The 27,942-nt window shown below is 34.9% G+C and overlaps 1 protein-coding gene across 6 annotated transcripts in view; it reads right to left on the reverse strand.

Annotated features, from left to right (window-relative positions):
• The window catches only part of KLHL5 (kelch like family member 5), a 62,617-nt gene that overhangs the window by 25,259 nt on the left and 9,416 nt on the right, over positions 1-27,942 (reverse strand). For 3 of the 6 annotated variants that reach the window (XM_067298133.1, XM_067298134.1, XM_067298132.1), the window contains 2 exons: positions 8,005-8,190; positions 135-271 (listed from right to left, as the gene is read on the reverse strand). In XM_067298133.1, coding sequence (XP_067154234.1) covers positions 135-271; positions 8,005-8,147 — 280 coding nt within the window. In that variant the 5' untranslated portion in view covers positions 8,148-8,190. Of the gene's footprint in view, positions 1-134; positions 272-8,004; positions 8,191-18,159; positions 18,653-27,942 lie in introns of those variants that run through there. The other 3 variants (XM_013949516.2, XM_013949515.2, XM_013949517.2) reach the window with 2 other exon arrangements.

Consider the following 27,942-nt stretch of genomic DNA (forward strand, 5'->3'; position numbering starts at 1 on the left):
TGATAATTTAACTCATTTATAAAAAAATTAAGTGAATAATAATAATTAAAAAAAAAAAAGCACCTGAAATCTAGTAATGGATTATAATGCTCACAGGAGGACAAATCATTAGACAATTTTCCCATTATAATTACCTGTATATGCATATTGAACCAGAGCCCACAATGCATTTGGCTCCACACCTTCCATCTTGATTTCTTCCTGTCTTGCTTCCCTTACATCATTAGTAAACATTGCTGCAAAGTAGTCAGAAACAGAGGAGAGAACCAATCTGGGTACACAATGCAGGAGAAATGGAGAGAGACAAGGAGAGGGTGAGGAGGGAGGGAAGGAAAAAGAAAAAAAAAAAAGCTTAGTCAAGCTGATGTTTGTTAGTTTATGCTTCATTATTTTGCCCTTTGACAAAACGCTGTACTGAGAAAAAATTTTTAAAGTTGACAAACTGCTTCATGCTCCAGTTCCTCTCTATGAATAATGAAGTACTGTTACTGAAACTACATTTGCTGCTGAAGTAAATGATTTACCATTTCAAAGCTCAGTAACTTTTAATAGTCAACACAAAAATAACCCACAAAAATACATACCCTGGAAATGGAATATAAATAAATATAATGAAAATAAAATAATTTTAGTTGATTTCCATGTATATCAGTTACTTTTTTAAAAAACATAAAGATTGACTTACTTGTCCTTTTTCAAGTGCTTTAAAATGATTTTACTCTTAGTGCACACACATGCATTCATTTACAAATCCTGATGACAGAACTAGGCACAGTAAAAATGGAGGCAGTACACACAACAAAAGCCCATATATATGAGTAGGAAAAAGTAATCCACAGAAGAAAATAATTTACATAGTAATTTCTTTTGTGTGCATTGAGCATTTTATTAACAATTCTGAGTAATTTAAGATACTGAATAAGTAAACATGCTGTTACTGCTCAACAGATATTTCTTTAGATTACGGAGAGTAAACATTAAGTATATAAAACAATGGCACTCCACACAGTGTGCAAGAATTAAGAAGTCTCAGTATATGTTTACAGGACTAGGGTGAAAGAGAAAGGAAATCCCAAATCCTCTGGAGCAGGAATATCCAACCCATGGTTCTGTTGTATGAAGCCCACCAGAACTATTCATGAGATCTGCTCTTCCCTTTCCTAAGAGGCCAGGCTATGGGCTGGATCAATTTTCTTGCTGTGGAAGTCCACTGTTAGTTGTCGTGCTCACAGAGAGATCATATATAAACATCCTTGCATATGTTCTGAGCCACACACACAGGAACCCCAAGAATCAAGCCTACTGCCCGCACACTACCCAGTGCATCTGCATATACACTATGAATCCAGTTCTTCAGGAAATACCAGTTTGTGCTGAGTCTTTACATTGGCTTGTTAAGATGACAGAGGTTGGGGGCCAAAAAACAGAATAAAATTAGTTGACTGTCCAGTTGGAAAGGTGAGCACCACTACTGACAAATAAGTCTCAGATGTGTATAAATGCAGAGCATTGCAGGTACATAAAAAAAGGTTATGTTAACAGTGAAGTAGCACTTTTTTTTACTTCTGTCAACTATTTTTTTCATGCTTTTGTATCTTCTGACCATTGACCATTTCCATCTTTTTGGTCAGGCCTGCAGTAGGGTAATCAACTTTTTTCTAGTTGCTGAGGCAACAAAAACGTGTATGACTGGATAGGAAAAGGATTTTATTTTTTTTTTAAAGCTTGTACGATTGAAACAAAATTTTGTAATGAGAAATGAAGTTCTGTTCTTTTGAAGAACACACAGTTCTTGTAATATGAGATTTCTTCTGTGGCTCATTCTCAGAGAAAAATTAGAACATTTTGTCAGGGTACCACACAAGCATCAGTCCTAAGCATTTTAATCTCCAGTTTAAAGATACCTTCAGCTGAATGAAAATACTGCCTCTTAGAGAACTGTAGAAATTTAGTGAGATTGGATAGTAAATTCATCTAATTACCAAGGGAAAGTTTCTGCAGCTGGTTTTGATGCTTGAATGAGATGACAAGATCAGATTTATACATGGAAAATAGTGGCCCTACCTGGAAGGAAAAGTGTGTAGATGGACAGGATCTGAATAACCCAGGCATCTCTGCAATTCTGATTCAGAATAAAAGAAAACCTCAAACAACTTAAAATATTTAATGCTAACCATACTAATGTGACTATGTAGTATAGAGCTTGAAAAAGAAAGATAATTGTCATTGGAAACAGAACCTAAAATCTTATCTTACCACTTTTTTTTTGTTTTTGTAATCATACAACTTTTTTAGTTAGCAGCACCACTATTTAGAAAATGACTGGATACATCTTAACAAGAGCTGTTACAGAAATGACAAATAATAACTCAGGGATCCAGACCCTCTACCAGCTCTGCTGGTACCAGAAAATTTCACTCTGTAAATTCCAATCTTGAAGTACTTCAGAAGAAATTATGAGAATTTGAAGTTGCATTCCTTTTCATATTTTTGCAAAGTTGTATTCAGATTCACAAGAAAGTATATACACTTCACAGCATTAAGTGCTTTCCAGAGAGTAACTTGCATATGCCAAAATAGCACATGCAGCCCACAAGTAGATTAATACAAGCAATATGCCAAAGCACAAGTTATACTGATAAATTTTTTATTATAACTTTAGCCAAGAAACATGTTCACAATGGAAAGTCTTAGAACAGACAGCTGTATCTTTTTCTTCTTCATTCAACCCATTTAGAAAAAAGCTCTTTCAAAGAAAGAAAGGGAATTAAAAGATACAGGGACAAAGCACCAAGGTGACACTGAGCTAGTAAAAAAGAAAACAAAGGCAGACTTCCAGATAACTGGCCTTTCAGTTTTTCCCACTAGTCAATAGAAATCAATTACTACTAATGCCATTTGACACCAACTTGTTGTTAATTAATCTTTTAATTTCACTGCTGGTAACCAATTTTTCTTTCAACCTTTGTTTTTGAATTGTATTAAAATAAACTGCATTGCTACATACAAATCATACGATGTGAAGCAGCCATATCTTCATATAACTGCAGAATCCATTGAAGAATTTCCCCATCCATATTTAACATATCTGCTAAAAGAGCTCTGAAAGACCTAAGAAACAAATATGGTCTTTCAGAATAAAAACCTGTGCTATATGACTGTAAAAACTGTGTCAATTTTAAATGGTAATATTTACAATTCCCCTTTTAAACGGAGCCAACATTTGCAAATGATTGCTCTGTTAGTATGCAACACAAACAGATTCTCTCTGTACTATTTATTAATCAGTAAATTTAACATTTGTTCATATCAAGAATTCACTGGGAACTAAACTTCCTACAAAATATTGATTTTCCTCATTTTGGAAACTGAAGAAAGCCATATTTTTTGTATCCTGAGTTTATATATATATTTTTTCCAAGCCCAACTAAAAGGCCTAAAAATCCAATTAAATCAGTACATACTGAGACTATAGAGGCCTCTAACAGTACAAAAAGTTAAAAAAAAAAAAAGCCTATATACAGTTGGCACTGCACTCCTTTAGATGTAGAACATTTTTTTTCCTTTGCTCTCTTATTAATCACCAGCCACTGCCAAATCCTCAATTCTGCATAGATTAAGTTTACAAGAATTTGGCTACTGTATTAATTGCAGTAGATTGACTGCTCTTTTTCAGCACACAGAAGAATTTCGAGAAAGAGAAACATAAATGCAGTAATTTTTCATCTGAAAGACAGTAAGATGTATGAACAATTAATCCCTCTGGAAAAAAACTCCACAGCTATGGGCTAAATACTGAAAAAAAAAAAAATCTGTGTTTTAGTATGTCTCCCTGTTCTTATAGGAGGTTCCAATGGTACTGATGTCTTTAGTTTCTGTGATTTCTCCTCATCAAAAAAATACAAAGAGCCACCAAGAAAGCTTAATTCATTTTGAGGAACCAAGCTGTCCAATTTCACTGCTATTTACCAAAAGCCAGTAAAATATGCGTAAGCAGGGTAGCATGCTTGGATTAAATTGTACTACTTTTTGGAATGGCCATGAGTTGCATCATCTAGACCTTTTTCTGGGTCTTCAAAGCAATTATTAGGTAAAATGATGATAGCTGTCAAATCTGACAATTTACAGATCTAATATCTCCAATCAAGATTCACCTCTGTCAGAGTGAAATGAAGCCTCTTAACATCTTAGAGATAAAAGCGACAATTCCTAGGCACCTTCTGGTTTCTGGCTGGGTAACAGCTGATAAAGGTCCTAGGGAGCTCAACAACACCCTACTAGCATTCACTGAAGTTGTAAGGTGATGATGAATAGTTTTTTGATAATTCTTGCCTTCTACTATAAAGCACCTTGCACACTGATGGCTTCAGCTAATTTCTATTCTTGATGATAAAAAGGCATGTCAGTAATAAAAAGCACATATGAAGGTGGTACTATCCCATATTACTAATATATTTATATGTATTTGAATTGATATTGCTTGCCTTTAAACAAAATTAAAAATAAATGCAGTGTACAGCATATTTATGCTAAAAGTGATTTCACATTATATCTTTCTTAGAGGGAAATCAAACCTTTAAAAATTCTTCTGCTGCTTCTCACTCTGGAATGATGATTACAATAAATCCTTTAGCATAATTTTCAAAACAATCATATGATTAGCAGCAATAGATATCTGTTTGGTGTAACTAGCATAAAAAATAACTTTTTGGGATATACTTTGACTTTTTACAAATACACTTTGTGCTAAGCTTGTATAAACATGTAGTTAAAACAGACTGCAGTGAAGAATTTACAAACTAAACAGACAATACAGAGTGTGAAAGAAAGGAAGTACTATAAACCATATGGAAATCAAGCACATAGAAAAATAAAGATCTAGATGAAAAATGTCTGCAGACCAGGATTCATACCCTTCCAAACAAGTTTCCTAGCCACCAGAATACACAAGCTTCCATTTGCTTTCTTTCCTTCAGTCCCATGTCTTTATTATTTCCATCTCTCAGTGTCAACAGGAAGAAAAGAAAATGGCTCTGGACAGATTTTCAGATTGCTGGTTAAAGAATGGGGACCAGGATTTGAATCCCTTCTGGCCAGGAATTTACACAGACCTCCCATTTCCTAAGTGAATGTTCTGACCAGCAAATTATTACAAATCAAAACAAACTTTTATTATTGACATAGCAATTAGCTTAATGTAATAAATAGGAATGTAATAAACAGATAACTTAGACATTTGATATTACACTGGACACAGAAAAAGCAGCTGACATGAAAAACTAGACACCATCTCTCACATTTAACTAAGATTCCGGCAAAATTTGTTTGTGTAACTGCAGGCTAAGGGAGTGGGAATATAATACATTTTTTCACTGTGCAGAACTGTCTCCTTTCCTACTTACTTTCAGATCTTCCGAAGAAGTACTTAGCTATAATTTCAGTGCAGAATGAGATCAATAGTATTAAGAGATGCCATATTCAGAAAAATCATGGCTACATATAACACTCTTATCTATCTATTATTTGTAATAGATTCATAGCAATCTAAGTCTTTGAATAGGTTTAAACCAAAACCCTTTAGTGTTTCACAGTAATGTACTACTTGTACTTATTACTATTGCAGGCACTAAACTCACTGTTCCTTTTTCTAAATATGTACTTCATACACACCAGAGCATTCAAATATCATCAGAAGTAGAAATCAAGAATTAAGAAAACAGATAAAGAAACTATTCAAAATGCCAGCTTCAAAACAGATAATTTGGGAACTCCTCTATGTATATAAGAGTGACTAACAATAATTTAAAATGTTCTTTCTTCCAAGTTCTATGTGATCATATACAGAAAAAAATCTTTTAGCTTTCTAAAAAGAAGAAAGCTGTCCAGTATAAATGAACTTTCTACTTTTTTTACATGTATCCTAATGACAAACCATTAAGTTAATATATCATACATGTTTTGTTACTTAGTAAGTCTTAAAATAAAATAATCACTAGTGTACTGAAATGCACTGATTGGTCCAGCCTGCTGGCAACACTAAAGTAGTCAGAACTTGGATAGGCTAATGCAGGCAGTAAAAAAATCGATTTTTTTCTTACAACACAGGTTACCACAAGTACATCAAGCTTATATTCCAATTTTCTTACTGTTTTTTCATAAAATTTGGAACCAAATTCAAGATCTCCATCTTTATCTTTCCCATTATGGAAAAGTTCAATTTTCTGTGAGGTACTTCTGAAGTACTGGGATGAAGACTGGTTATTGCTATGTTCCTCTGGGAAAACAACTTAAAACAGTAAGAGAAAACCTACTGTGCAAAAGACAAAGCCTCTTTATAGGCTGCTCCAACATTATAAAGTAAACTGAGGACACTCATAAGGCTTCCATCTTCTGCTACAAGCAGAATGTGCACTTCTTTGGCCTTACTTTTGTGCATATTTAAAACACATTATTCCAACTACAGCAAGATGTTTCTCCTAGTAAGAAGGAAACAGACAGTAACAGTTGGTAGCACATGCCTAACGCACTATCAGAAATAGATACATTAGTAGAAACTGGAGGAGCAACAATCTTATAAATAAATGAGAAACTGGTAGTAAGCATATTAAAGAACTTTTTAGTATACAGAACGTTATGTTTATCTTTTTGCAACAAAATCTTCCAGTTCTTACAAAATATTCACAGCTGTCCTCTCCACCCCTTTCCATATTTTTAACCTTTAAGTAAACCAGACTCCAGAACCGTATACTGCAAAGGTATTACATGGCCACATAAGGAAGTCAAATTATTTTCTTACTGTATTTACTATTTTTCTGCTTATAGCATGCTACAGAAAGCAGTCTGAAGCTCTTTGATTTCTAACTTATTTCAATGGTTGCAAACCCCCCAGATGAGGGTGCCCCTCTTTTGATCTGATTTGTTGTTTCCAACATGCAGTTTTGTCATCAGTTTGAACCAACTTAGAACAGACCTTAAGCAACTGCCATCAGGGACAGTCTTGATTTTAAAAATGATCCTTCACAAAATGAAGGCTCGGAGAGCAACAGCAAGTTACAGCGTAACTGCCTGCCCCCCAAGTTGGTTCCTGTTTCCATGTTGTCATTCCCTCAGTTGTCTCAGCACAACAGTGGGGATGATCTGAATAAAACTAGAGATCTCACTTAAAACAAAACAAAACAAAACAAAATCCCCCAAAGCAACCTCTCCCTATCCTTTTATTACAAGAGGTATTAAGATGGGGTTTCACTGGAGGGGATAGAAATGAGCAATGGAAAACAGGAATGCTTTAGGCTACTGTTTCTGTTGAAGACACAATCTTATAAAATCACAGCGTAATTATATCTAGGTTCCTATTTGAACCGCTAATGCCATGCATTAAATATTGTAAGAAACTTCAGTTATTCATATTTTTGTTTCACAATCTTTGGTATGTTACTAGCTTTTAAAATGGTATCATACATGATCTATTAAGATGACAGGTATGGTAATGTTTGGTCTAATACAGCTCTCTAACACTTACTGTCAGTGTTCAGTAGTCTACTACCATAGGACTCTTCTTACTATGGGGGCCAAAAGACTTTATGTGGACACAAGACTGTCCTTGTTGCTATCTATCACTTCAACAACTCCACTCTTGGTATAAAGAGAAAATTAAAACTAAGAAAACTTTTAAACTTCATTCTACAGTACAAAAAACATTGCTGCTTTTAATAGTCTGAGGGTGCATTTTGGATGTGTTTTTTTGATTGTTATCCAAATATCTTACTATATGCTTGAACATAAAAATTAGAATGTGAACACATCACAATTATTTTTAATCCCATATCACAAACAAAAGACTGAAATGAACTTTTAGTTTCCCCAAAAAGTTAAAACATAAGTACATTTAAAGTATTTTAAATTGTATAGGATGTTCTGACCTTTTTTAAACAAAACAGAGGACCCACACTTCGAACGCATATTCATAAACTAATATGAAGTTACTTTGAATTGTAATAAACTTACCTGTGAGCTGGTATTCTACGATCACCAGCAACTAATACCACATCGCACAGCTGTTTGTGTCTGAGATAGTTCTCCATCTTTTTAAAAGTTTGTTCAGCATGGTTGAGAGCCTGAAAAAATTCATCTGATGTACAGGGCTCCATAGTTTGGCAAGATGATAAGGTATGACTGCTGTTGGAGGTTCTGCTGAAGACAAAAACAGAAGTCTTAGTTCAGACAATATTAAGGTGCAGCAATTCTATATACAGATGCTAAAAGGAAAAAATCACATGTGATTTTAAAATTGAAGTACATTATTTGTGTTAATATATATTCCCTTGCTATTTTATTTCTCTTCACACTCATACTTTGTTTCTCCAAATTGAATCCAAACCTCTGTGAAAACAGGTAGAATGGTTTAATGCTGTGCTCTACAACCAAAGAACACACAAAGATCAGTCCAGAAATCATACCTAAAATGCTGTCAGATGGTGGAGGAAGAACAGGCATCTATCAAGACCCTGCAAAGTGAAAAAGTGATAGAAGGATGCAATAAGGAATTGCCCCTCTCCCTGCCACCCTATCACACACACACATTGAAGTCTTACCTCATAGCCCAAGGTGGCTAGAACAAAACTAACCCTATCTCGAGCTAGTGACAGGGTGTGCGCATACAGGCAAAAATGATACATCAAGAAATACATCAATACACCACCACTCCTACTGCATGAAGCTTTAAGTGGCTGAATGAGATCTAGAACAATAGAAACTGATGTTGAGGAAAAGCAAGGGTGCTTGGGATGAAAAATTATTCCTGCCCATACACACAGCAGCTCAGGAGAAAGAGGAATACAGAAAACTTAACCGGAATGCCTGGGCCTAGACATAAAACAGCTGAAATGTATGATCCTAGGACATAAAGGAGTTGAATCAGTCATGTACACTGAGGTAAGCCCAACTTTTCTTGCTCGCAGTTCCTTAACTGACTACTCCTCGCTTCTCCTCCATGCAGGCAACTTAAAACAACAAACAAACAAACAAACAACCCCCCCCCCCCCAACCCTCTAGGCCTACTATAGTACTTGGAAAGACATGGATCCACATGACCTTCATCCAGATCCCTGTTCACCCAAAGATGGTATGAACTTGGGCAGGATGCTCAGGGCCAAATCCACTGAGAGACTTAGCTGGATATTAATTCCAAGAGGGAGCTCCTCAAAAATCAAAGTCTAAATTTTCAGCAGAAAAAAAAAAAAATCCTTTTTTTTTTTTTTTTTTTGTGTGTGTATGTGCCCAGATAACTAAAAAGGCCAAGCAATCTGGCATTTAATTCAAACCTAAATCTAGTACTGGATCAGAAATGAGATGCCTGCCTGCCTACCTACTCCCCTTGAGGGACTTTATCTTAAGTGCACCCTCTGAAGTTGTGGTTTGGCATTTATTTAAGCTGCACCAACTTGTTCCCATCCCCTAAAAGTCACTTGCCCTGCTCCACTACTGCCCCTCTGCCATGCTGGAACTAATATTCTTTGTGGCCAAGTGGGGAACTGAATGAAGGAACTGATACACCCGAAAAATAAATAAAAAAAGGAAAGAGTTAGCTTTCTAACATACCAATTCCTTGATCTGATTCACCATGCAACTACAAAAAACATTATGTTGGCAAAACTGGGGGGCATTCTCACAGAGCAAGTACTCAGGAAAGCAGTTCTTTACACCAGCAATCCTGCAAAAGAAACAGATGCGGAACAAACAGGGTGCTACTCCACAAGAAAATGCCTAGGAAATTCTTTTTCCCTACTACAATTTATCACATTCTCAACAGTGTTGATGTATGTTTTTGTTGTACCATATTTTAGTCCAGATTTCTCAAATTATCACCATTAATAATGTCCCAAAACAAAAAGATTTTTAATCCACATGATATCAGGGATCTGATTTACATTATAGTCGCACAAACAGTTGTGCAGATATAACTAGAAGAAGTAACAAAATGTCATATGGAGGAAGAAAAAGCTTTTTAAGTCAGCACTTTCCCAGACCACCCCTGACTCCAATTCTGCATAAAACTCGGCAGCAGCCACCATTTTCACTCAATAAGGAAAACAATTGCAGTGGTGCTATTTTTCATGAGCCTATAATAAAGCATCTAGTCAAGAAACTACAGAGCCAAATTCAGTTCTTCCCCTTACTTGAAGAAGTTCAGTCCTGTAACTGTCCTCTCTTCTAGCCACTAAGTTACAAACCATTTTTCTACTTGAGGGAGAGATATTAAGCTTCAATGGTCCATAAAGAGAACATGAAAGACACAGTCTAATAGTTGAGGTACTTGAACAGAAGGAAAGATGTAGATTTGAGGGTTATTCATGCATATTACCCAATGACTGCTTAATGCAAAATTCAGATCCCCTCCTCTTCCCAGACTGTCGTATGAATTTCTGCGTTCAGTTCAGCAGAGCCACAGACAGGAGAGCTTGGGAGAATACACAAGCAGGGCAAGAACAGAGGAAGGGAAGGACTGGCTTTCCCTCTCCCAGCAGTAGTACTGAAATGCATGAATAATTTCTTGGCCTACATCTCTCCTATCTAGAGGAAAGAAACATATATATCTAACACTGAACTTTAATTCCACACTCAGAACAAACATCTAGGTTTTAGGTACTGCAGCACTGAGAATCCCAATGATTCTTCTCCTTTTGGATTTTGAATCCTGACTCAGATTTCTTTAAATATCACATAAATGTTCCCTCCTGCAGAGTGGACGTACTGTTACTTTTATATTCCTCACATGTGTTACTAAGATAATTACATTAAAGATTGAGGCTGTCAGGGCATGGAATAGGTAAGTGTATCAAAGAACCCTTTCTGCATATTCCTTTAAGAAAGAAAATAGAAGAAAAAGTAGATATGCAGTATTTTTAACATATTCAGAGGAAATACTTCTATTACATAAAAATGTAACAGTTACTCTGAGGACAAGATCTTTCCCACACTAGCTATGTATTTTACTATCCTGGTACGTATTTTACTATACTGGTGACAAACTTATTAATACACTAAAGATGCTAGCTTTCTTTAACTTTGCTGTCTAATAAGGAATTTATATATGAATAGACCTTTTTGAAACCAAAACTATGCACAACGCATGCTATAAAATCATTCATTTTTTAAAGGTTTTTATTTCTGGAAGTAGGATGTTTGGAGCGAAGAGTTTCTGCCCAATAAAACAGTTCATTGCAAAGCAATGAAGCAATTAACTGGCTGGTAGTAAAATGGTCATAAATGTGTTTCAAAAGTAAATAGCATACATGATGACTGGAGAGCTGAATTCACATCTCTGTTCTGTTGTTTCAGGATTCATTGTTGTAGCAATGCCACAGCACAGTTTTCAAAGTAAAAAAAACCAAAAAACCAAAAAACCTAACCCCCTCACCCCTCAAAATAAAACACACACAAGCCTTCTTTCCCCCCCCACCTTTACTAAACTCTCTTCTACAAGAAGAGAAGCATCAGTGTTTCTCAGATTTCGTGGGGGATAAACACAATCTGTTCCTGTTAACAGGATTTGTGCTGTTCTTTTAGTTACTTGGAAATATTGAGATTCATTTTAAAGGAGTTACAATGGTTATTTTACAGCAATCACACATATTAGTTACAACCTATGAATTTCAACAAGTACTAACCAAGGTTATAAAAAAGGTTGCAAAACACTTTCTTCAAGCATTTTATTTCATGCTCTGCATTTTAAATTGTCTTAGGAAGGTATCTTTTAGATTAAATGACTCCATGTTGATCTTTGAAATAAAACTCAAGCTAGAAAGACAAAAAAAAAATCATTTTGGAACAGCGCTTCAAGAACAAAATCTGAAATGAATTTTAAAACCAATTTCTGTCTGAAAAACAATTATGTGTGAATTTACTTTTATTTAAAACTGCCCTATTGTTAAAATCAGTTCACCTGATTTAACTGTAACCTTCTCTGCACTTCCAAAAGAGATCAGCATCTTCACAAGGCAATATGCATGAGCTATCCTGTTCTAAAATCCTATGAAGCTGCCAAAATGTAATTTTACTGCAAGATAAAGGTGACATGGTTAGATTGCAGGTATGTAGTACAGATGTTGACCTTACATAAGTACCACCTCAACTCTCCTAGGATGTCATGGCAAGTTACAAGTGAAAACTTACTATAGTGCATTAAAAAGTCACATTTCTTTCTGAAAGAGGCAACACTTTAGAATTGCAGCTGGATAGCAGAGCCTTGACTGGAAAAAGGAGTCAAGCAGTATTACAATGGGATTTCTATCTACAAAATCATGATGGAGAAAATGCCCCAGATATACTTCTACTGCATTCACTAAAATTGCTGTTTTATGCAATCAACAAATGAAGTCTGTTTTTCAAAAGATCTGTATCCTCTGTCCCCTTGCTCCACTCCATTCACCACCACGACAACCCTAGCTCTTCTTCTTTTCTCTCTGTTCCTTAAGGCATCTCCTAACTAGGCAAGAGATGATAAATGTTGTGACTAAAAGGAAGACAAACACCGTGATGAACAGCCAGCTTTACAACAGGTAAATTCTGCCGTTTCTTCAGTGGAGGCAGTAAGCTGGGTCTCTCTCTGTTAACTAGTTGTCACTTGCATGGAGTTGAATCATCTTTGAGACTCCTGCATACTCTCAAATTGGACTGAAAATGGTCCATGGGTTCTAATGTTACCAAGGAAAGGGCAGAAGCGATGAAGAACAACTGCATAAACTCAGTCCCTTCAGGAAACCAGAGTAGAAGTGAATGCTCTGCCTATCCTACTGAAATTTGCTGGGGCACTGTACCCCAACCCCAGTGACTGTTGCCAGTATACTTCAAGTCGTGCACAATGGGGGTTGCAGCAGTAATAACCTGTACATAGAAGTGGTGCAAGCCCTATTTTACAAATGCGAATTTCTGTAACACAAACTGGGTTTAAATGAGGCATTAAAAGCAATAAACACTTGTAAAACTGTAAAGATGGGGAAAAAAAACACTTCTCCAATCTCCTCACCACTACGTTTCCTGTGAACACAACGTTGTTTCTCAATGAACAAAGTAACTGCCCTCAACATTTTAAATCTGAATTCATGCAGTAAGAATATTACCTTTAAAAGTATGACATTTAAATAAACAGAAAATCAACAAACAAATATGGACGGCTCAAAATGTATAGACAGTAAAAACGCAAGTATCATGAGGTTTCAAAGAAGCAAATAGTAAAAATGAGTTACTTTTGTTTACACATCTCCAAAGAAGGTTTGCAAAAAATAAGAGGTTTAGAGACAAGCAGTAAAAATGATTAAGGCAAAAAAAAAAAAAAAAAGTATGTGCAGGAAACTGAGTATGTGTGACTGACTCTAGTTTAGAAGAAACAATAGAAGGAAGAGAAACAATGAATATTATATCAGTGTCTATAACTTAGATGCCATTTACATTCTTATCATGCAAAAGCAATAATACACTCAAAAATCAAAAGACTGTGTTTGACTAATAAAGCAGAACTCTGAAATCATAAATAAAGTGCATGGAACTTACTGCAATGCATTATCAATGAGCCATGAGTTTCACTACTGTTCAAAACACAGTTAAGCATTTATCTTATTATTAGAACAGACAAATCTCCAGTAGATGGACATCCTAACTAGGAGGATAACATTGCCAAAAGATGGGCTAACTGCTTACTCTGAGACAATAGATTTGCTATTCTTTATCATGAACCCATGCACTCAAGGCACTTTTTCAAAATATTATTATTAGAAGCTCTGTTACAACTTGAAGTCATCTTCAGGTTAGGTTAGCCATTGTATAGGTCATACACATTATAAAAGATGGGGCCTGTCTAACCTTAGGACAAGTCAGCATATATATTAAGATACATCTTTTGTACTTCTAAAGAAATTTTAATTTTGCTAATTTACTGCTGCATTATGATGGCTTTCTGCACTGAAGTTTTTATGTACAGCATTTCAAAATAATGTTAAAAATAATTTGTCAACAATTTGGTTGTTTACACTACTGTCTCTAAGCTAGCTGACATTTTATTGTATATGAAGACCAGAACACTAGGATAATAATACCACAGCTTTTATACCAGCTTCTATGATTTTATATAACACTTTGAAAAAGTGAATATTTGACTCCATATAAAGTTAGGAATATAAGAATCCAAGCTGCAGAGAATGGAGTTTGTTGAAAAGAAGGATGCTGGAAGGATTCCTGGAAAAAGCAAACAAGAGTTAAAAAAACAAACAAACAAAAAAACCCAGCAGAGTATTCCAAAGGTTGGGAAAAGCATAAGTAAAAGGAAGATGTCATACATGGTAATGACAAAGGTTGCTAAAATCCACAGAGTATTAGAATTTATGATCAGAAAAATCAGTAAAAGGAGGACAAAGGTGACTGTGGAGGGAGTGAAGGAACTTGAGGACTAGGGATTTACTCTATGCTAAAGAAAAGAATTATAGCGAAAGACATAAAACTATAGTTTTGGCTATCTTGCAGTCAAAAGGTGCATTTGCAGCAAACACAAATATATCTGCATTAATTTAAATCTAACCAACAGAAGCCATAAGAAGTTGAAGCACAGACTTCAGCGTTACCTATCAAAGCCCAGAGACGCGTACACAAAAACTGCTAAGAAAATACTACTTGCATCTTTACTAGTTTTTAATTTTGGTAAGAAATAATGTAGGCATGTTTCACTGCAGCTAGACCTTTGATTACAGCATAGATGTTTTCTGTCTTACCTCTAAGAGGTCTCCTAGATTTACTACAATAAATTTGTGTGCACACAAATATCCCCTGTAACATATGTTCTGTCTGGAAAATGTAACTACGTTGATTACCTCATGTTACATCTACATTTCAGTATGAGGCAAGTGTAATAATACAATATACTTGAGATAGCTTTAATCTGGATAGGGCATGCAACAATCACACACAAAAAAAAGCAAACAAAAATACAAAAATATCAAAGGTCAGTATGACTGAGGTGGGAGAAAAGACATTACAATGTACCAAGGGTTTTTGTAGATGGAAATTGCTAAGGGGACAGACTTAGGAATTTACAATGTAGTAACTCCAAGACTGTTCATACAGAACATTAATGCAGAGCAGTTATTGCTCTGTGAATTCAGACCTTGTCTTAACATCAGTTGCAAACATCTTATTAAACTGTTCAAGGTTAGGACACAACTGAAGAATTCTAAAATACTGCTTGCATTTCATGTTCAAATATACATTTTAATATTATATTTGAATACAAATATATTTCTGTAGTTATATCTATAGTAAAGTAATTCCAATACTTTAATGCATGTCTGGGAGAAATGAACCAGATACAACACTTCACGTATTAGGAGTGCCCTACAGCAGTGATTTTTTTTTTTTCCCAGCTTGCACCTGGGAAAATTGTCATTTGACATAGGTTTGGAACTAAACTTGGAATTTGCTTACCCCTTCTGCCATAGCACCCTGCAGTAACAAAAGAAATGCTACATTGTCTCCCTTCTAAATGAATCACATAATGATTTAAAGCTTTCATAACAAGAGACCTGGTCTACAGCCTCTTCTTTCTATGCCATACGACATGGCAAAGCAGAAGACTGATGCACACAAAACAGTGCAGCTGCTTCTGTCACTGAAGCTTGTGTGCTACAGCCCATGCTGTTAGGGCTTGTATCCGGGCAGTACACACAGAGGCTAAAGAAGCAAGATAATTCCATGCCTTCTATGTGAAGTTTAACTTAAAAAACAAAACAAAAAACACACACACACAAACCCCCACCCTTCATATACACAACTTATTTCTAATGAAGGAAACACAGGGTACTCATATGGGAAAGAGACCCTCTGAGAACAACATAGGCCATGGGGTTGGGTGGTTTTTATGTTTGTTTGTTTTTTGTTACTCAAGTCAACAGATAAACTATATTTTAGAATAATAAACAGAAAAAACTGACCATTCAATCCAGTTCTGAACATTAGAAAAATTCCAGCTGTAGGATAGACTTATATAGGTTATAAAGTCTTGATAAAGGAAGTAGACAAGGCATGGTTTAAGTACAACCTTCCCTAGATGAAAAAAAAACCAGCTAACAAACAAAGCAAGTTCTTATGTTACCATTAGTTATATGTTAACTTGTACAGATACTGAACCAAAATTTATCTAAAAATGTTTATTTTGAAGAATGAAATTAAAACACTAGCAAGAGTTACAAATAGAAGTTACAAATAACTCTGGATGCTATACTTGATTAAACACGTAATTAAAAAGATACTTCAAATTTAGTAAATAGAAGTTCAAATCCTATGTGCATTTCCTGTAGTACACAACTCCCTCCCTCCAAAAAAACTCACAAATAAAATACCAGTGCTATACAGACTTCCCACACACCCTAAATATGTATTTGAAGTACTTCACTTCCATATTAAGTAACAAATTAGTTTTGTCATATGTAAGTTGTTCTCCTACAGTTAAAAACAAATTCGTAGTATTTTGAAGCTACACATCAATCTCTTAGAATTACATTTTTTTCTACATTGATTGCCTTCCTATAATGAGGACATCCTATTGGGGTAATTATGTACATAAAAATTTTGCAGCACAAATAGATATTTCTGAAATGGAAGGTGATGTGGTACCTATTATCATATATAACACCCAGTGAGTGGCACAGCTATTTAAAAGAAATACCTAAAAATCACTTAAAATAGGAGCTCTGCTGATATATGTTATTTATAGCAGTATATTTGTTGTAGCATGCTAAGACCGCTGTTATGAAGTATCAGTATGCAGGTTGCCTTTCCCTATAACTCTAATACTTCTGCAATACAGTCAGTATGCAGGTTGCCTTTCCCTATAATTCTAATACTTCTGCAATACAGTGATAAAAGCAAATATACCATGCTGACTCCTAAGAATTTTTACTCTCCTTTCTTTTCTCAAATCTTAAAAGGTTATACAAACCATAAACAGCTAGTGCTTTCATTCTTGACTGCTTTGCCCTTGCACCAAATGAATTTTTCTCCTAGGGAATGCAAAACACTAAAACTGTTCTAACTAGATTGATCTGTCCCTAATAGGCTTTATTAATAAACAGTGTATCCTTTTAAATAGAGTCATACTTTCTGAAATGTCATATCATTGCAAAATTATCTGAAAAGCTAGAAAACAAATATAAAAATTTGAAATAGTAAGTTAACTAATATGCACTACATACACTATAAAAAGGAGGAAAAAACACTTTCAGTGAAGGATGGCTGACTTATGCAGTAAAAGGAGCTAAGTGAAAAACAGGTATTTAACAAGAAAGATGATTAATTTGCCTAATTTTCCAACAACTGGTAAACACCTTTCACTTGAAAACAAATTTTATAGTTTAATCTTTAGCAATGTAAGAGAAGAACACCAAAACATCTCTATAGATGCAATAAATCCATTTCTTATTTTTAATCTAGGTGTACAGTTTAACACACTTGAAAGGAAAATTGCAATCATTTTAAAGCAATCTTTTGATACTAGTTTACAGCACAAACTGGTTGACAGTGTTTCACTTTTTGCAGATGAATTTTTTTTTTCCTTGAAGTTGCATATGCACAGGCAAAAAAAGATTTATAGCCTTAATATTTTTTTTAAACCATTTTCATCTCCCTCATCTGTAAAAACCACTTTGAAACATCAGAAATAAGAGTCAAAGACACTTACATTTTTTTATTTTCTCCTAATTTGCATGGAACTAATTCTCAGCATAACTAGACAATCAGTATCATTTCAAAATAATTTTAAAAACATCCCGTAACATTATAATGTAATGAATATTATCTTGTTCACAGCAGCATGTGCTTGGTATACCATTTAAAACAAGTGAGTGCATGCACATACACATATGCAGATAAAGAGCATCATTTTCATTTAGCTTTTAAAAACAATTGTCATAGGTTATCCACACTGACAAAATAAAGTTATCTTTTGAAGAGGTCCTAGTAAACATACAGAACTTTGATAATCAATGTTTTTATATTTCTGATGCACAGCAATTGCTAGATTTCTGAAACATTTTAATCTAGAATAAAGGATTCCTTATACATGGATGGTATCTGTAAATATGAAAACACAGTTCTTTAAACAGAAAAGTAATAGTTAACCTGCACGAACTGCTGTCTGATTCATTTTCTTCTTCACTTGCTCTATCATCTGTTTCTTGTTTGTCAAACCAACGTGCACCTCCACAATCTTCTGTTGAGAATTCAAATGTAGGGACTTCTGAGGTGGATGCCATTGGCCAAGGAGGTGAATTCTGGAAATCCTGTTGGCTGGACCTTCTGTAACCAACTGATGTTAAAGGTAGGTTACCTGAATCTACAAACTTTGTGCCACCAGTTGTTACATTGTGTCCTCTGTTCCAGAAGTCTCCCTGGTTATCAATTGCAGAAATGGGAGCTGACGCCTGATGACCAAACCACCTCCATCTGATTTTTAAAATCTGCTTCACGTCAAACTCTTTACGAGAACCAGACATCCTTAGTGAAAGCAAGCGATCGTCTAGGCAACAAGGTAAGAAGCAGCGCACATAAAAGAAGATTTGTGCACCCAACCAAGACAAGAAAAACACATGCTCTCCCCGTCTGTGGCAAGCAGATTTTCTATGGGAAAAGGGGGGGGAGGGGGAGATTGCATTCACATAAAAAAGGCTTCTTTACCGCTGTCATTTGAATAAAAACAAAAGGCAAAGGATGATGAAAAATCTTGAGATAAAAAACAATCACCTCAATCAGGAAAAATGCTAATCAGTTTACCCTAAAAGGGTCCAAGGCTGTTTCTATTGCTCTCCTCTGACCATTAGCTTTTAAAAGCACCAAACAGTATTCATTAAAGCCCTTTCAAGAGCTGAATACCACCCCCTTTTCTTAAACCACAAATGACAGAGAACGTAATTCCTGTACAGCATCTCAGAATCTCTGCTTCTTATTCTGTTAACTCTTGCTTTACACAGGGGAAAACAAATTACACAAAAAGCAAATGAAATTCTTTCTGCACTGCTAGAGAATAATCTACAGAGAAGACTGAAACCAATCCAAAGATCACTGATTGTACTGAGGGGAAACTGAACTGGAAATTATTTTTTCCATTAACAGGACATGCATTAAAAAAAAAAAAAAAAAGCCTGGCAGGCTCAAGGGACTAGTAATGGGTTATACAGTCTTTCATCTTGATGTGCTTTGATTCAAATCTAGGTCTGCAGTAACTGAAAATTTCTAACAGTGGTTGCTTAATAGTCTATCTGAAATGAGCTAGTGGTTTCCATTCATTTATACATCACTAAAATCATAAGCAACAAAAGCTAACTGGTCACTATCCAAAGACATCCCCTAAAAAATGGGCAACAAAAGACCTTTGCTTCTTTTTCATAAACTGGAATCAGCTGTTCCAGATCAAGTTAAAGACATTGTGATGGAACAATGTGGAAAAAGCTGTATATTTTTGAGTCAGAATTCCCTCTAGATATGTGGTTTATGTAATTAGAATTAGATGTAATAGATGCATTTGAACACCCAGCAAAAGTCTTTACCTGAATGAGGAAAAGAAAGTCAAAAGGACAAAATACACAACAACCAACTTATATTTCCTATTAAAAATAGTCTATTTCCTCTATGACATATGAAGCTAGTGAGGTCTAAATTGCTGAGATTCATTCCAATCAAATGGAAATAGTAGCAATGATGTTAGAAGAACAACAAGGAGACACTGGATTTTATCAGCCCTTGAGAACCAGATCTACATTTTCAGCCTTCCACAGTTCAGTTAGTCTGTTCAACTCTCTAGGATAGAAATGCAGTAACTTTCATAAAAAGTGCCTCATTTCTACCTACAGGTTCCATCAAAAGTGAAAGTTACTATCTCTCATGTGAATGTTACAAACTACAAACCATGCTTCTGTGATCTTGTAATTAAGGTATGGTAATATTGCTTAGAATGGGCTATGTGAAGAGTCCATATGAAAATTTAAATAGAGCTGAACTTTACCACTCAAAAAGCAACTGCTCAGTTTCATGTCATGAATAAATCATGCTATTTTCTTAGGAACTAAAATGCTGAAAAGGCAAGCTTTAACTGGAAAAGCTCACCTGCCATTGCTCAGGACATAGTTACTTATGGAAGTGCTTCTCATATATGCTGTCAAAGATCATTTATAGAGAAATGGTATCTCAGTCAGTTGCTCTCTGCAAAGAGATTCTACACTTCAGAATTTGCATCTTCCTAGCTTCCTGGTCTACCAAAAACTATATAGGATGGCCTTTGAAGCATGTCCAGAAAACACTTAAGGATATTTGGGAAGTGAGAAGATTAAGTAGGTGAGTATACAGAGTTGTTACCATCTTTACTGGGGATTTCATTTAAGTGCTGTCATGCATGGAAATACTTAAGAAGGATAATGATTTAATGTATCAGCATAAAAATTGTATGGATGTTTAACTGAAGAGATATGAAATCCAGTCCCTACTCATCTTGTGCATATTTAACTATCTAATTTTCAGAAAGCCTAACTACTGCACTGAAACATCATCCTTTGTACTATAGTTTTACAAAATTTGCAGTTACACAACTCAAGAAGAAGTAACAAAATGGCATTTTTTTTTATTTATCCTCTTGTTATGTTTTGTGTTGCTGTCTGGTGTTCAACAAAGGTGGATGAGGCAGGACAAGGAATGATGTTTTGTATTCATTAACATTCACCACAGCTGTAGTATTTTAATTACCTGTTTACTATAGCCTTGAAAAATAAGTTTTAAATATTTTTACTTCTGTTGGTATAGTAAATCCATTATACTTCAGGATTGACCTAGATCCCGTTTCTTGTATAACGAAATCATTTAGAATTCAAAGTGCCCTGTACAAATTTACTAAGACAACGGCAGATTTGCCAGCACTTCCTCATGACTTATGGGAAATTCAGCCTATTTACTGCTTTTTCTGTTGCAAAGCTATAGGCTCAGTCAGAAAACAAAGTGTACTGTAGTTCTCAAAATACAGAAGTATTTTCTATTTTCTCTCATCTTTCTAAATTATACAAACTCTGACTCCTCTACACTCTCCCATATTACAGTTCTAATGCAAATTTTTAAGCAGACTGCAGCCTAAAATATTTCACAGTTTCATATAATTTAAACACAAAGTTTGTGTTACAAATGACAAGACAAGTGCTGCTTAATTCTTCAGTTTATATTGAAAAGATTGCTCAGAAATAATTGAGGGCTTCTTGTTCTGGACAATCTTTATTATTCTGAATAGTGTGGCAGATCTTGTCAGGCTCCCCCTGCTGGGAGTCAACAGACTTTTGAGCAGATTTCAAATGATGAATTATTTAGGACCTCTGCTTACTAGAACCACTCAGACTTCATCTTTGACGTCTCTTCTGCCAGTGGGTGTTCCCAGACCAAATACCCACACCAGTAGAAAATAAAAGTCTTTCCAATGCATGTACACTTTTCTGAGAAACATGCTAAAATAAGTAATTTGGAAGGTACTGTCTACCTCAATGAAAATGTGTCAGGTGGAACCCAGCATACACAGACATTAAGGTTTCTAAATTATTTTTCCATTTACTAAGGGAATAGGTACACTGATCTAAACTAGAACAAAGACACCTTATGCACATTTTCCCTGACATTTGCCAGTGTTGCAGCTGAATAACCATTTCCTATTTTATAATGAATCCCAACAACATTTTAAAGACACGTACACTGTCCCCTTTACGAACATAAGGTTCTTTAAGCTTATTGTGCAGATAGTTTTGAAAACTGTCTTTAACTGAATGCCTTTTTTATGGTGCACCTGACCATTCAAGTACATACCTTCTCTCATATGAATAGTCCCACAAAATAATAAATAAATTCCCACAGATACTTGGCTCTGGGGGACAGTTTGACAAATTCTGCCTTCTGAACAAAAGGAAAATATTTAAATCCATACTGTATGTTAAATTTGCAGCAGTGCAGACAGTTAATGCCAAGAACAGGATATAATAGCTTTATACATTGCTCATTTCAAGATCTTCTGAACAGTTTATTAACACAGAGATATAAAAAATATTTTTTTCTCTACTAGTCAAGAATTTTACTACACTGGGGTTCTTATATATTACATATAGTCTGTTTATTCATACAAGTGTAAAAGAAAGGTTGCAGTCCAGCATAACAGTTCAAATTTAGACAACGTTTTTACTCTTGTGATACTTCTATTGCATAAATTGAGGGTAGATACATTTTAAATAAGCAAATATATTAAGTGCATTATTAGAAAACATGGAAAAATTATTCTTTAAATAAGCAGATCTAAAGTCTTTTATTCATTATGACTTAAATTTTCAGTAGGAAATCATTAAATTTCCAAATATATCTATTGAAGATACAGAGGTATTTTTAAGATTTGAATCTCAACATCACCTTTCATGGTAACACTTTTTCCTGGCATTGCTATGTTTTGGCTTTAAAAAGCTATCACCATCCAACTTCAGGGCAATTCAAATATAATATTTTCAAAGTAATCATTCTGTCAAATGAATTCAAAAATTATCCATTTTTAAATTTAAGATCTAGGGGCACAAAAGCTCAGCTAGTTCTTAGATGATATTAATGATCATTTTAAGTGCCAATTAAGAATGAAAACAGAATAATTAGATACAGTTCTTGTTTTGACTGGAAGGGAGTTGTTTCTCTTCTGAAAAAACACTTTTTCATTTAAATATAAAAAGATACATTTTAGACATAAACAAACTCATTAAGATGTGATGAGGTAGTGTACTACTGCCAGGGTTTACATACCCTGGATACCTATTCTGGAACATAAGAAAGGTTAAAGGACTGCAAGGTTTTTGTTGACTGATCAAATGCATAGTTACACTATTAAAAGGTATGCAAATATTTTACACTTCTATAAAAAAGGGCATTTAACTTAAAAATATTAATTTGAAACATTAAAATAATTGTCCAAAGAAAACTGCTATAGACAAAACTCCAAATGTGCAATCCTCCTTGCATCTATGTTTATGATATCAGAAAAAAAATTTTACCATATTTTTTTCTTCCCTATTCCTATGTTTCAGCCCAAGAATCATGGAGATAGCTTAAGACTTCAGAAAGATAGCTATGTTCATGCTCTGGGATCCTATAAAACAGCAATCGCATCTTATGCAGAAGTGTTTTTGTTAAAACAACAAAAAACCCCACACTTCCGGTTCATGTTGGTGAAAAGTCCCTTGCAGCAACCACGGTATAGTTCATCCAAGACAAGAAGGGAAAAACAAGTACAGTTACTAACTATATGTATTTAAACTTGTTGTTCTGACTGGAGAAAAAAAAGCTGCTGTCGAATTAGGGGGACTGCATTGCAACTTTTTGCGACTTGGCGCTGCCCATTCCCCTTGGGGGGGTGTGAGCTTTATGTTGAGAAACACTGACTTCAGAGCACTCAGCTCAAAAGACATGCAGAGCAACAGCCTGGTTTGCTCTTATTTTATTCAGATAAGAAAAGAAAAGCTTTTATGGACAAAGAATTCCATATACAGCAAAAGACTATACTGCCATTCCAGATTTTTTAGCTCAGGCATCACAGCAGCTCACACAGAGAATAGAAGTCGTGATCTAGGACATTTACATTTCTTTAATGTTAAATCCACCCCAGTGATAACCAAACATTATCAAGAATTGCATCATCTACATGTAAAATTGTAAATCAGAGCCATTCCTGACTAAACAGTGCAGTAAGTCCCCTGAAACTGAATATTCACCTTCAAAAATCTTTGACTCTTGAGTCCATCAGATCAGCTGTGCTTTTCAGTTAAAATTCAGTTATAATATCAAATGGACAATCTTGTGACATGTCAATCAAAAAAAAAATCAAAAAATCATTTTTCTGTACCAAAAGGCTCTAATAGCCACACAAAGATTAAGGCAAGCAACTCACATGCCAGACACCTGCACTGACAATTCTAATGAAAAAAGGGTAAAATGTATCAATCTAGAGACAGTTGCAGTCCAGCACAAATCATCTCCTCTAAAAATTTCCCTGCTAGGGAAGGATGATAACCAAAACACTGTTCTGCGGTAATTTAAAGAGGTCCTACCAAAAGTAAGCCATTATTTAGAACTAGTTTAGGATGGTATTGCCTAATCAAGCAACAAAAGGTCATATACCACACCTTAAAGGACTGTGGCAACTTCAAACAAAATAACATGGGGATAGTTTCCTATTACCAATATAATAAAAACACGGCCTAAGTCAGCTTGTGCAATGAATATTCCAATTTGCAGGTAAACTGAAAAAGATATTTTGACATTTTTCCAAGACAGCAGCAGCTTTATTTCACCATGATATCTTCAGTTTTCCTCAAAAAGCCATAGAAGAATAGATGAAAAATAACTCAATATTACCATCATTGTCAATAACAGAATCAATGCTTGTTTGGTAACATCACCTACAGGTTAACTCACAGTTCTGCATTAGGTATCTCATGGAGAATTACAGATTATGATACATTAAAAGAACAGTGAAGAAGTAAATTTGCAAGTGGTTAGGTAATACAGGATAGCTTTCCATGCTTGAATACGCAAACTTCCAAGAGAACTACATAGAGGTTTGTGGGCAAAAAGTTTAAACTAAATTTAAATGTCAAGCTGTGCAAAGCAACAGCTACTGAAGCAAACTATTTCAACACATAGGTGTTCTAAATCAACGATTTAACACCAAAAGACACATCAAGAGACTCATTATACATCTCTCAATAAGGACCTCTGCTTAAATAGCACCTTCAGTTCACAAAAAGAAACACACACACATAATAAGACTTTAGGCTGCCCAAGGGATGATAAATGATATATAATAAAATATGACATACTCATATAAAAGAAATGGTGTGATCTCATCTGGAATTCTTTGCGTACTATTGATCACTGTAGCTTAAGAACAGTATTTAAAAATAGAGGGCTTAGAGGAAGGCAACATGAATGATCAAAGTTTAAAACAAAGAATCATCACACTTTAAGACAGAATGTTTATGAGAATCATTACTATCTCTCATTGATATGAATAGAGCTATTATTTAGTCTTAAGAATTAGTCTTATAACTACATAAGATATGCAATTATGACATTTTAGGAACCCTACTGGGCACTAAGTCACACATATCAAGCAAAAACTCACAGATAAATCCTTGCAATTAAAAAATTTTTTAAAAAAATCAATTTTACTGCTATATTAAAACATGTAATCTTCAAAAACCAATTAATCTGCACATTTCTACTTCACAAAAGTTGAACTACATTTAAAAAATGGGATCAATCTCTCATATGAAAAAAGCTTCTTAATTTCATCATTTTCTAATTCTACTAATTCTCTTAAGCACTCTGAATTCACTTTTCCAGTGTAGCTAGAGGCAGATGGAGACCAATGAAGTGCTGACTGATCCATTTGTAGGGTAGCAAAAGGAAAATCAAGCATCTAATTAACCCTCATCTCCTTATCCCATGGACCTCAAACTATTCCCCTTAGGTCCCTTCCCCACACTGACTTTTCTGGGATAGCTGCCATGCCAAGGAAAGACTCCTCTTTTTTTTTTTTTTTTTAAATAAGAACCTGCACTTATGTATTATGAATGCAACATACCCTATCAACCATAATACATGAAAAGAGAAGTAATGAATGCCTTACTTTTTAAAGAAATACTTTAAAACTGTTTTGTTAGAACATTACCAAAAGGATACTGTACAACACACATTCTTCCCCCTCCAGGACAGTATGAGATTTTCTATGCCAACTCTAAATATGTATGATTTATTTTAATTTAAAAGTATGTGCAAAATAGCAGTTCTCCAGTTAAGCTTCAGTCAATGACTATTGCTCTTTACACAATTTATTGAACACAGATGAAGAAACGACCATGCAAGAAATGCCACAAGTTATCTCAATTCCTTTCAAAATAAATGTTTTACAAAAAAGATATATTTATAATCTAAGATTTTTTTTATTTTTAATAAGAGCATTTAAGTGTGCAGTAATTCCAGTTAAGGACTAGTATGATGAATCAACACCAATCTCTACCAAAAAATCTTTTGTTGTAATTAGACATACTAGTAGTTGACAGGTGTGTGTTACTAGGAAGTATTAGTATGGAGACTGCAAAACCTTACCCTTTAATGTTATTTTTCCATAAAAAATGACATTTACCACAGTAACTTTCAAATTTAAAGTTAAGCACTGAAATGAGAAATCAGTACCAGATAGCAGTATTCATAATCAAATAGTCCCAGAGATGTTTAAACTGGATCATACATGTATGTTTATAAGTACACAGTAACAAAATGCTTCATAATACTTACTTTAATTACAAGCATAATATCTTGACAACAGGCTTTTCATGTTACAATAAGCTTCATGAAGTCGTAAAAGCAACATGATTAAATTAGAGATGTTAATTAAAGGTTTCCATTGATTTTACCCAGGATTTGGCTCAAGGAAACATTGCTTTGGAAAAAAAACATACAGAGCAAATCACAGTACCATTATCCTCTTCTCTCTAAAACAGAACTGGTTCTCTGCTTTGAGTCAATGCTGCTTAAAATAGTATGCATCTGAGGCACATAAGGCAAAATATCCTGTATTTGGATTCTATTAAATCTCAAATTAAGTCATGTATCAAGTCACCATGTATTCCTAAACATAATCAATGATCCTTCATAGAATCACATGAAGATATATTTGAAGAGCAGCAATGGCACTTAACTTTCATGCCAATAATTCCTTACTCTGATTTGAAAACCCCCTCCTTTTTTATTAAATGACTAGAAAGCAAATCCTATACTATAAATAAATATTATAAGTGAAGAGAAATAATTATAATCAGAGCAATGCTCATTAAACATACTTTTATTTGACTCAATGTCAGTAAATAAACTGAACCGTGAGTTGCAGAACTAATGAAGACTGATTTCTTAGATTCTCCATTCTGTCTTGGCAGTTTCACACTAAAACAATCTCCCATTCCCCACCTTCATTTATTCTACAAGCTACTCTAACACTCCAGTTCTCCTGCATGCCTCATCTCACATTTCTCCTTATGCACTATCCGCATGTACAAGCCTCACTGCTAAGTGCCAGACAGGCAGGACAAGCAAATCCTGTGGCCTATTCAGACTCAGAAGCAGAGAGGCTGACCAGTTCAGACATCAAGTAGCGTAAGTAACCAAATACTTATTTGGCTTTTCTATCTAACCATATATTTTCAAACTTAAACATATTAACAGCTCCATTTTGTCAGTTTGTTTGAAATTGGCTAGTGGACACAGAAGTTATTAAGGAGGGACTGATAATGCAAAGGACATAAATCTATCTCCTTATCTTTTGCTTTTGGGTATGCACAACAGCTTTAGCTTGAGTGGCTATATATTACCGAAGCCAGGACTCAGAAACAAAGTGGAACAGTAATCAAATCATCAGAGTATCTGACTGACACAGTCTTCAAACACAGTTATGACCTCGTATCTTTCCACAACTGTATACAACTGGAATGACCTTGAGAAAGAAGGCAGCAATCTCGACCACCTATTAAAATTTTACATCATTCAAGCACTTGCCGAGTTAAAAATTCGGGTATCTTAAGAAGCATATTGACCCATCATCTCTGCTACCTCATTCCTGTTTTTACCAAATTCCTAAAGCATTTTCTATTCTCCACTGGGAGTGAGAGCTGGACAATGGCAATATATATATGAACTGCCAGAGGGAACATGGGACACAGATCTGAACTATAAGAGTACAACAATTGTTGCATTCCTAGAGGAATGAGGTCCACTACCACTACCAAGGTAGCACGCTCAAAAAAGAGAAAACCCTTGAAGCCACCTGGCTAAGCTATCAGAAGGAAAAGGCATAAT

Source organism: Apteryx mantelli, chromosome 5 (assembly GCF_036417845.1).
Source record: "Apteryx mantelli isolate bAptMan1 chromosome 5, bAptMan1.hap1, whole genome shotgun sequence".
NCBI classification, from domain to species: Eukaryota; Metazoa; Chordata; class Aves; order Apterygiformes; family Apterygidae; genus Apteryx; species Apteryx mantelli.